At 59.8% G+C, this 10,636-nt stretch overlaps 2 protein-coding genes across 2 annotated transcripts; one reads left to right on the plus strand and one right to left on the minus strand.

Annotated features, from left to right (window-relative positions):
• Nucleotides 1-225: 225 nt before the first annotated feature.
• NAXE (NAD(P)HX epimerase) lies at nucleotides 226-2,273 on the plus strand. The gene is made up of 6 exons (XM_049804610.1): nucleotides 226-441; nucleotides 843-951; nucleotides 1,036-1,146; nucleotides 1,296-1,409; nucleotides 1,495-1,642; nucleotides 1,725-2,273. The coding sequence occupies exons 1-6, from the start codon at nucleotides 257-259 to the stop codon at nucleotides 1,925-1,927; spliced, it is 870 nt and encodes a 289-aa protein (XP_049660567.1). The 5' UTR covers nucleotides 226-256; the 3' UTR covers nucleotides 1,928-2,273.
• Nucleotides 2,232-4,712, minus strand: GPATCH4 (G-patch domain containing 4). Its single transcript, XM_049804609.1, has 7 exons — nucleotides 4,580-4,712; nucleotides 4,207-4,280; nucleotides 4,025-4,117; nucleotides 3,697-3,804; nucleotides 3,423-3,520; nucleotides 3,258-3,308; nucleotides 2,232-3,129 (listed from the first exon to the last, which is right to left on the minus strand). Exons 1-7 carry the CDS (start codon nucleotides 4,653-4,655, stop codon nucleotides 2,604-2,606), a joined length of 1,026 nt encoding a protein of 341 aa, XP_049660566.1. The 5' UTR covers nucleotides 4,656-4,712; the 3' UTR covers nucleotides 2,232-2,603.
• Nucleotides 4,713-10,636: the final 5,924 nt, after the last annotated feature.

A 10,636-nucleotide genomic window follows, 5' to 3' on the forward strand; every position in this document is an offset into this window, starting at 1 on the left:
CCCCACCGGGGTGGAGCCGAGCTGCCGGTGGGAGCCCGTTCCCGGAGCCAACACGGTTTTGAATCCGCTCCTTTGCCGTCCTCCTTCCCGTGTTGGGGCCGGGGGTCCCGCGTGGGGGCGGCTCTCGAGGACCCGGGGGCTCCGAACCCGGCACCGCCCCGCGCCGCGGGGATGGGCGCTCCGCCCCGGGGCCGCCCCTGCTCCGCGCCTGCTCCGTACCGAGCCGAGCCGAGCCGAGCCGAGCCGCTCCCGCCGCATGCCGGGACCGCGGGCGCTGCTGGGACTGGGGCTGCTGGTAGCGGCCGGGGTTCGGGCGGGGGGACGCTGCCCGAACCGGGGCTGGGACCGGAGCTGGGACCGGGACCGAGAGCGGTGCCGTCCCCACCGCGCCATGCACGGGCCTAGCGCGGGGTCCGGCCCGCGGGGGCTCCGCTTCCTCGGGTAATGGCTGCGGAGGGGACGTGCGGGGACCCCGGGGGAGGGGAGGGGGGGGGGGGGAAGGGGGGGCGGCGAAAATTGCAGGGGCGTCTGGAGGGTGGTAGAGGGTGCGGAGGATGTTTGGGGTTTCGGAGGGTGCGGGGGCATTAACGGGGGAGAGGGGTACGGGGGTGGGACAGAGGGATCGGGAAGGGTACAGGGGGGTGCAGAGGTGCACGGGGGGGCTCAGCGCGGGGAGCGGGACACTGTCCCTATCCCCCCACTCCCACCCGCTTGCTGGCACTATACAAAGTCAAGGGGATCAAGCTGCCCCCCCTGGCTGGCCCGGAGCCCCCACCCACCCCCCCAGAGCCGGGGACTGGCCGGATTTTAATGCCCCCAGGGGTGCCATCCTCCCTCCCCAGGCAGGACGAGGCCCAGGCCATCGACCAGGAGCTCTTCACGGAGTACAAGTTCAGCGTGGATCAACTGATGGAGCTGGCGGGGCTGAGCTGTGCCACCGCCATTGCCAAGGTGGGCGTACAAGAAGCAGGTGATGGTCCGGGGGGGGGTGTCCCGCTTTCCCAGCATAACCCTACTCTTCCTGTCCCACACCAGGCCTACCCACCCAGTTCCTTCACCACCAGCCAGCCTGCCGTGCTGGTAGTGTGCGGGCCAGGGAACAACGGCGGCGATGGCTTGGTCTGTGCCCGACACCTGAAAATGTTTGTGAGTCTCTTGTGCAGGCAGCTGCATGCTCCCCCCCCTAGGGAGGATGCCCGTCCCTGCACACCCCCGTACCCACAAGCTTTGGGGTTCTTGCTTCTCTGGCTGCTCCTGGTGCCAGAGCACTATTCAGGTCCCTTCTGCTCTTCCAGGGCTACCAGCCAACCGTGTATTACCCCAAACGCCCCAACAAGCCCCTCTTTGAAGGTTTAACCACCCAGTGCCAGAAGATGGACATCCCCTTCCTCCCCGAGTTCCCAGCCGAGGTGAGAAGCAGTCCCTGGCTACGGAGCAGCTGCCCTCAGAGCCGTGCCCGGGGCTGTTTTTCACCCACTGCCTCCCTTGCCGCAGGCTGCACTCATCGATGAGCTCTATGGCCTGGTGGTGGATGCAATTTTCGGGTTCAGCTTCAAGGGGGCAGTGCGGGAGCCCTTTGGCAGCATCCTCAGCACCCTTGAGCGCGTCACAGTGCCCATCGCCAGCATCGACATTCCCTCGGGTGAGTAAGAGCTGGACCTAGTGGAGGAAGGTGCCTGGTGGGGGTCTTCCTGGCTCTAGCCTGGCCTCGGGGCTTGTTGCAGGCTGGGATGTGGAGAAGGGGAAGGCGGACGGTCTCCAGCCCGACATGCTCATCTCCCTCACGGCACCCAAGAAGGCAGCAATGCATTTTGCCGGCCGCTACCACTTCCTCGGCGGCAGGTTTGTGCCTGCCGCGCTCCAGGAGAAATACACTTTAAACCTGCCACCGTACCCCGAGACAGACTGTGTCCTGCAACTGACCTAGGGCTGGGGCTCAGCAGGGGCTTGGGGTGCTAGGCTAGGCTTCGGCACAGCAGATCAGGGCCCAATTCTGTCAAAGCCACAGCTCTCCACTAGGAGGTTGCTCAGCACCTCACTGGGCTGCAGTCCTGCCCAGCTCTGCCAGCAGGATCAATGTTCACTGCAGACCAAGGCCCCCAGGAGCTTGGGACCGATGGAGCAGCTGCCAGGCAGGCTCTGTTTGGGGTTGCTACCTAATCTGAGTGGTTCTAGGTGTAGACACGATCCAGGATCCCGGGGTCTGCTACATATCTTGCACTTCAGGATAGTTTCATTGCAATAAAGATTTATTCATGCCCTTGAAAAATATATTTCAATACTCTGTGCTGTCTGTCCCCTTGTATCCCTCTGCAACAGACCCACAGCAAATGGGTGCCTGCCCCAGGGCCTGGTGGCAACTCGGGTCACCTCTGACAGGAGGAAGGCTCAGGGAGAGAAATAAAGCTTGATCCAGCTTCAGACCAACTAGTCCCAGCCCAGCATCCCCAGGCAGCAAACACACAGCTGGGCCACGGCACTGGGCTTCACCTGGGAAGAGCCTGGAGCACCCTTGAGCACCCACCAGTGCCAGCAGGCAGGATTGGGACCCTCACAGCCAGGTGGTACCGGCAGCTGCACAGCACAGCAGCCTTGGCCCTTGCTCACTCCGGCTCCTTCTTCCTCTTCTTCCTCCTCTTCCTGGGGGTGTGCCCAGCCTGGTCTGGCCCATCTGTGTCTTTTAGAGGTACCTCTGTCTCAGCTGGCTCTTCTTTGTACTTATTCTCCTTCTTCTTTGTCTCAACTGGCTCTTCTTTCTCATCCTCCTCCTCCTCCTGCTTCTTCTTTTTCTTCTTCTTCTTCCTCTTTGTAGCCTTCCCGTCCTCTCCTGCCACCTCTTCTCTGCTTGGCTCCTGGTTCTTCTTCTTCTTCTTCCTCTTCACAACCTTCCCTTCCTGTCCTGCCACCTCCTCTTCTCTGCTTGGCTCCTGGCCCTGCAGCACTTCAGGATCGGCTCCATCCCTGGACTGTTTCCTTTTTTTCTTCTTTTTTTCCTGCCTCTCTGCTGGGTGGCTGCTCTCTGGTGGCTCACGCTGCCACTCCTTGTGTTGGTATGTGGTCAGGAAGGCTTGCTCCTGCTCCTCCAGGCGTGCCAGCTTAGCGCTCATGGTCAGGCCATGACGGGCACCCCTGCAATGATCGTGGGCAGCTGGGGTTTGGCACCTCCCTGGCAGGGAATGTGGCCCCCAGCCCAGCCTGCTCAAAAGCCCCTGCCAGGAAGGGGGAGCCCAACCATGCAGCCCCCACCAACCACGTACTTGTGTGCTGTGCGGCCCCCACACGCTCGCATCAGCTCCTCGTCCGTCAGCCTGCAGGACATAGACAGGACACGTCACCCCCAGCATCAGCTCCCCCTCACAGCCATTGTCCCTCCCCACTGCTGCATCTTGGGGACAGGGCATGTGCCGCTTGCCCAGGCTCACCTCCTGGCCGAAGAGAGGTCCAGCTTCTCCTCCTCGCTGCTCTCTGAGCCAGAGGGCAGCTTTGTGGACTCCTCCCCACATGCTGTGAGTGTGGCTGACTGCAGAGGAGAGAGGCAGAGGGGCTGCGAGAAAAGGGGACAAGGAAAAGGGGGCCCTGGGGGGCCACAGCAGTGATGGGCTGGGGAGGCTGCGCTGCGAGGGGGGTTGCAGAGTTCAAAACAGCCTTCAAAGAGATGCCAGCTGCTCGCCAAGCTACATCCCCAGGGCCAGTTACCTTCACGAAGTGGCCATACAGCATGCTGCCAGCGCTGCTGGCCTTGCGGGGCTTCTTATTGCTGATTCTGACTCCCTGCTCAGAAAGCGTCTTCAAGGAGATGCCATCCTGGGGGAAGAGAAAGAGATACAAAGGGCTCAGGAGCATTTTGTCCGAGGGGCTTCGCCCCCTCCAGCAGCACCTCTCTGCCACCACAGTCCCCGTGCAAGGTGCTGCGCAGTTAGGGGCTGCAGGGACATACAACGGCCGTGCAAAGGGGACCCCAAAGCCCTCCCCTGCCTTCAACCCTATCCCAGCCTGACTGGGGTGCCCCCCCCAGCCCTCCTACCTGCCCAGCCTCCACAGCGATGTTGGCAGCTGCCCTGTTGAAGACGTGATCCCACCAGTGGAAGGAGAAGGGCTCCGCCGCGTCGTGTCCCACCTGCGGGGTGCAGAGGAGCCACCGAAATGGCTGCGGCCGGTGGCGGCTGCTGGGTCCGAGACCCCACCGGGCAGGGGGGCTGCACTCACCCCTGCCGTGCCGCACTTCACCTTCACCCGGATGGCCTCGGCGATGCCGTCCTCCCGCTTCCCCAGCCCCTGCCCTGGGGACAAGGACACCCGTCACTCGCCGCAGTGGCTCCCCCCGAGCCCCCCGCGGCCGGGGCAGGCCACCGGGGGCTGGGGCTGCTGCGAGACCCCGAGTGGGAAGGGTGGTGGGGGAGGCGGCGTGGCCGAGCCCTGCTCCTCCAGCACGGCCGGGGACCGGGGGACGGGCTGTGAGACCGGGGAGAGCCAGGGACCGGGGGGACGGGGGACGGGGCCTGGGGGCCGCCGGGGGCACTCGGGGAAGAACAAGGGATGGCGGGACCGCGGACTGGGGGGACCCCAAGCCGGCCCCCACCTCGCCGCCAGCCGTGCCGCCGTAGCTGGCTCTCCGCAAACCGCATCCCACGCCCCGGCGGCTCCGGGCCGCTCATAGCAGCGTCTCCCGGCAGCCGCCACTGCTGCCCGACAGGAAGCGCCGACTGCGCAGGCGACCAGGCGGGGCAGAGGTCACGGCCCAGGGTACGCGCAGGCGCACTCGGACGGCGGCGGGGCCCGCCGGGAAGGGGAGGCGGTGCGCATGCGCGCACGGCGTGGCCGGGAACGCGCCCGGGGCGGGGCGGGGGCGCGCGCGCCCGGACTGGCGGACCCGTCCGGCACGGAGGGGGGAGGGCGGACAGCGGCACGGACACGCGTGTGCGGGCACAGGGGCACACGCGGATACAAAACCAGGCACACACGTATAGCTGGCGTGCATGCACACGCGAGCACGCACACACACACGTGTGCACATGCACACGGGCGTGCATGCATGCACACGCCTGCACACATACATGCACGCACGTACACACATGCACACGCAAACGTGCACATGCTCACATGCACGCACGCACACATACACGTGCATGCGCACAGATGCGTGCACATACATGCACCCACCCATCCCCACCAGCTGAGCATTGCACACCCCCCCCCCCCAGCAGCTGGGAACACGCATGCAGCTGACCACGCATTGCACACACACACACACACACGGCATTTTACACACTGGTACTGTGCACTGCACATACCCACGACCTGCACGTTGCGTGCACACGCTGCTCCCCGCACGGATGCACAGCATGCACGCCTGCTGCTCGCCACCTGCTTTGCACGTGTGCTGGTGCTGCTGCGCGTGGGCCAGGGGCAGAGGGGGCTCTGCAGCCTCAGAGAGCGCGCGTGTGTGCACACACGTGTGTGTGTGTGTGTGTGTGCCTGGCCAGAAAGCCCAGCAGAACCCACGGCACAGCACTTGGCCCTGCAGCCGGGGGCTGTTTGCTTTTCTCCAGGGCAGGGGCCAGATCCTGAGCCGGTGCCGGGGCCCCTCTCCCTCCCTCCCTCGGTGCATCATGCAGCTGGGCCAGGCCAAGCCACCACGCTGCGTCCTTGTCCCTCCCAGCTCCGTCCCTTCTCCAGCTGCCACTCAAAGCTGTCACCAAGGCCAGCCTATTGCCAGGCCAGTCGCACTGGAAGACTCCCAGATGCTGGCAGCTGCAGGCACCCTGAGCTTGGGTGCGCCTGCAGAGCTGGGGACACCCCGCTTTGGCACCCCTTGCCCCACTGTCCAGGGCAGGGGTCTGGCCCAGGTGGCGCCACAGGGATGGAGATGTGCACCCGTGTCATGTCCCCCGGATCTCCCTTTGCTGCTGCCAAGCTGTGCTTCCAAAAGCGGGAGAAGGATGTGGTCTGGCAGAGAGGTGGCACGTGTGGGAGTGCCCCCGTGCAAATGCCTCGGCCTCCCTGCACGGCTCCTCACGCCGTGCTCCAGCTAGACAGCAGCAGCCCAGAGCTGCCACGAACTCCTGCACATCACTGCTCCGCCAACTCCAGCTGGGAGAGACAGCGGGGAGGACGGGCAACCAGCCCCCAGGTGAGCAGGGGTGCGATGAGGTGTATGACGGGGCGTGCACAGGGTGCGCGGTGTGCAAGGTGTGCAATGGGGCCTATGGGACACGCGTGGGGCATACAGGGTGTGCGCTGGGCAATGGGGTGCATGGTAGGGTGCACACTGGCTGTGTGGCATGCAAGGTGTGCAACGGGGTGCATGTGGGCTGTGTGCTGTGCAACAGGGTGCATGTGGCGTGCGTGCTGTGCAGTGGGGTGTGACTGCATACAGCAAAGGCACCAACTCCGTACTTTGCACTGCTGCAACCGTCACAGACAGCAGCAGCATTTTGCTGGTGTGGCCAACAGAGTCAAGGGACATCCCCCGTCCCCTGCTCCAGCCCTGTGAGCATCGCTCCTGTACCCCCTTGCACTTTGTTTTCCCACCAAGCATCCCAGCTCCTGTTGCCTTTCCCTCCCACTTCCCTTGATAAGAGTGCTGGGGGCTTATCTCCAAGGTCACGCCGAGCCAGGAGACCACAGCAGCCCGAAGTCCGTGGGGCAACAGCCTTGACTACTCCATATTTCACTGCTATCTGCTCTGTCTGCTAGGATTAAAAAAAGCAGCAATAACCTTCATGGAGAAGCAGTCTCACGGCCGCACCCCAGCTGTGTCTCACAGGGCAGAGTAACCGAGACAGCAAGGATGGGGATATTCCCACCAGGACACCCAAGAAAACACAAGCAGGGCAGGACTAAACATTCCAGCACGTTATGGCAGCAAAAGCTGCCATAAGCAGACGCCCTTCCTGGAGCGGCATGGGGAACGTGGGAGGCTTCTCCTCCATCCCTGGCAGAGACAGAGCTGGAGCAGTCCACTGACAGTCCAGGCTCCCAAACAGGAGATCGGGGCCAAGCTGGGCTCAGACCCATCGCTGACACTGGGCAGGGGACAGACATTGGGCACAACTGCTGTCCTGTGTCACCACTGCCAGCAGTGGCCAAGGGCTGCAAAGCCCCTCCGGCACCCTGGACCCTCTCCCAGTGCACATTAGAAACCCACTGGGTTTCCTGGGTGACACAGCCCATCATGCACCCATGGGTGCAAGTATGGGTGCATCAGCCAGACCCAACCTAACCCTACATGGGGCCGTACAGAGGCACACACAGACGCAGAGGGAAGGGCAGGTGCCCAAATACTAACCTTCTCCTTTCCTCTCATCCCAGGGCAGCTCCAGCAAGGCTCTCCAGATGACCATTCGCTGCCCACACGTCCTTCAGCCCTGGGGCAGGCTGGAAGACTTGCGATTTTGTTGTTTCCAATGTCAAGTGGAGCAAACAACAAATCCCAGTCTCCGCCCTGCCGTGGGCACAGGCTCCACACTGGTGGGCACTGCTGGCTTCAGCACAGCCGACCCTGCAAGCTGGGAATGTTGGACCCATGTGCAAACTCCAGTGAAACGTGGCCAGGACTGGGTAGGCAGCTGCAAGGAAGACGGTATCAACTTGCTGGAAAGATTAAAAATAAACCAAGTCAGAGCAACGTGAATATGGACCTGAATGTGACACAGTCACGTCCTGCTGGCAGGCAGCTGAGCAAGCTGGCAATGTCCCAACCACTCTCTAAATCATGGTTTTCTGCCCTGAAATGCTGCAGAGTTGAGCAGAGAGGCCAAGGAGCATCATTCAGCAGCATTAGCTCTTCCTTACAGCTCCTGGGGCTGAGGAAAGCTGCTGTAGCAGTTCAATATACATACGTGTGTGTGTATGTGTATATATATACATACACACACACATATATATATTTTTTCCAAGTTACCCACTCCATGACCTCCTAACCCTGGGAGATTTCCCTGCTGCCCCCCTCTTGGAGCACGGTCAGATGTTATTAACAGAGTCAGTTTCAACTTCCAGCCCCACAATCGGGGCTGCTGCTGCAGGAAACAGCCCCTGTCATGGCCAGGGATCTTAGTAATTAAAAAAAAAAAAAGTTTCTGAAAGAAATTTAGATGTTTGTTTCCTGCAATATCTGCTTCCTCCACATTTAAGAGGTTTGATTTCAAAGTTGAAAGTGTTACATTCAGTTATTGGGGAAAAAGGCTGTGGTTCTCCTCCAGGGATCGGGGAGGAATAAAGTGAAAATAAGTCCTTGACAGCAGATATCTCTCCAAATCAGTCTGCCAGATTCACCACCACCTGCTGAGGAAATTGCTCCTTCCATTATGTTTTAAAGGAATTAATTCTATTTATCAGAGAAAAATGAGAGGAAACAGTCAGCAAGGAACACCTTTGGGCAATTCCTCAGGGAAGGAGAGATACAACAGCAAGAAAGTGCAATTGTTCCTTTGCAAGAGGGCTTTTGAACAGCACATTACTGAGGATTAGGGAAAGCTCTCTGGAGGGGATTAATGTTTCACTAAAAATCTCCCTTCTCACCAGTCTTCAAAGCCGCCTTTTCCACCCAAGCCTGGGCCAGCCAAAGGCAAGACCCAAATCCCCCTGTGGATACGCAAGGTTGGAGCGGCCACATCCATCACAGCTCCAGGCTTATTTGACCACAGCCCCGCCGTGTCCCACCCTGCAGCCCCTTCCTCCTGCCAGCGATGCTGGGGAAGCCACAGGCCCTTCCGTCCCAGCTTTTCTCCCCCATTTTGAGAAGGGGGAATGCTGCTGCTCCCACTACCTGGCAGAGCAGAGGCCAGAGACTCCCCAGGCAGGTTCAGGGCAGAGCTCCAAACTCAAAACTTCATCCCAGCGCATGGGCACGGGCAGATCAAGATGCTTTTCTGCTCCACGAGGAATAAGGAGGACCAGAGCATCAGTTGTAGCAGCTACAGGGAAGAGCTTGCAAAGCCCATTCAAGAGACAGTGCTCAGCCCAACCTTGGGGGAAATAACTCCTGTACGGGCTGAGGGGTTGGTAAAAGCTTCACCAGCACAAAGCATTTTCCTGAGCTCATCCCCTTCCCCAAGGGGGGAAGCAGCTGCTCCCCTCTGCACTGCTTTAGCACCAAAGGCAGAGCCATGAATCCACCCAGCTGCTCCACCCAAGTATGGCAAAGCCCCTCTGGAGCAGCAAGGAGGAGAGCACCGAGGGTGGCAGCTTTGCCAAATTGCCGGGGGGAAGCTGGAGAGCTGGTAGATGAACATCAGATGCAAACAGAGGCTGCAAGCCGAGATAGCAGGCTGCCCTGTTATCTTTATTTTAGCACCTTGGCTGGTGGGGTGGCAGCAGGTGAGGAATGATCTCAAACTAACATAAGAGCAGATGCTGTGACACGGAGAGACAGGAGAAATACATTTTCCTGCTTAAATGAGCAGAGAAACACTGAGGACTGAAGGGCCTGTAAAGACTCAGCATTTCCTTCTCTCTTCTCCCCCAGACAAACAACAATTATCCTCCTTCTATGGGATGCACTGGGGAATGGCGTCCACGCACTTGCCAGGTCCAGAGCCCTCTCTGGAAACGCAGGACCCTAGCTGAGGAAAAACATCCTAGCAAGAACTTCTACAAGCAGCACATTAATTCTCCTCAATATTCACAGTAGCCTGCCTAGGCTGCCAGCAGGATCCCTCCACCGTGCAGGTATTTCCAGCCAGCTTTGCTCACAGGCACCGAGCAGCCAGCCTCTGTGTGGCTCAGCTCCAGCCTCATTTCAGCGACGCTGAAGCATCACCAACCCTTCTCAAGCCAAGACAGCAATGGCAGCCACAGCCTCACAGGAGCCCTCCCCTCTCAGCAGGCTCATTGCTTTGGATTCACTGGACCCCTCCAAGTCCCTCCTACATCAGGAGCAGAGGGACAGGTCAGAAGTTTCTGTCCTGCCAGCAAGCAGCACACCAGATCCCCTCACAAGCATGCAGGCTCCTCACATTGGTGTAATTTACACCACATTGGCACATCTTGCTAACACTGAGGAAGGAGATGGAAGGACTGTGGCTTGCCAGAAACAAATTTGGGACTAGTTTTGCTTTTGAAAGAGGTTCAAATGCAGAGCACAGCTTTATTGCAAAGACAGGGCTACGTCTCTGCTCCCTGCAACCCAGCAGCACCACCTCTCCTTCCAGCTGCCTTCTCCGCTCCCTCTCACTTACCTGGTTACCCCATCCTCTGTCTGCAACTCCCACAAGCACATTCTTTGCAAGAGCTGGCTTGCATGGGGACAGAGCCTTTGCAGAGATAAACAGACCTTAGTGCAGACAAAGGTCATCTGCCCAATCTAAGAGATCACAAAGGACCATACAGGCCTTTTTATAAGCCCATTTTTAACTGCAAAGGGGCCGATGAGCAACATTAGGAAAGAGCTCTGACCCTGCCAGTGCAACCAGGAACTTAAGTACTCATCCTTACACAACTCTCCACAAATTCTTTTACGTTGGAGAGGTTGCAAAAAGAAATCCACATGTATGTGCACAGACTCCAAGGGAAGAGATTAGGCTAGGCTTTCTGAATCCTCATCTAAACGACCCCAGTCTCATAATGCACATACACAAAGGCAGGCGCATTTCCAGCCCGCATGCACTCCCATGTTTTCTCACGCAACCACTGTTCC

The sequence above is a fragment of the Accipiter gentilis genome, chromosome 7, assembly GCF_929443795.1.
Source record: "Accipiter gentilis chromosome 7, bAccGen1.1, whole genome shotgun sequence".
Lineage (NCBI taxonomy): Eukaryota > Metazoa > Chordata > Aves > Accipitriformes > Accipitridae > Astur > Astur gentilis.

Bases quoted from the DNA above. Each gene is read 5' to 3' on its own strand.
- NAXE (XM_049804610.1), top strand. From the start codon at position 257: ATGCCGGGACCGCGGGCGCTGCTGGGACTGGGGCTGCTGGTAGCGGCC. The intron at 442-842 runs GTAATGGCTGCG...CTCCCTCCCCAG, and splicing joins CGGGGGCTCCGCTTCCTCGG to GCAGGACGAGGCCCAGGCCA. The intron at 1,147-1,295 runs GTGAGTCTCTTG...CTGCTCTTCCAG, and splicing joins CCCGACACCTGAAAATGTTT to GGCTACCAGCCAACCGTGTA.
- GPATCH4 (XM_049804609.1), bottom strand. From the start codon at position 4,655: ATGAGCGGCCCGGAGCCGCCGGGGCGTGGGATGCGGTTTGCGGAGAGC. The intron at 4,118-4,206 runs GTGAGTGCAGCC...TGCACCCCGCAG, and splicing joins TGAAGTGCGGCACGGCAGGG to GTGGGACACGACGCGGCGGA. The intron at 3,521-3,696 runs GTAACTGGCCCT...TCTCCTCTGCAG, and splicing joins TGTATGGCCACTTCGTGAAG to TCAGCCACACTCACAGCATG.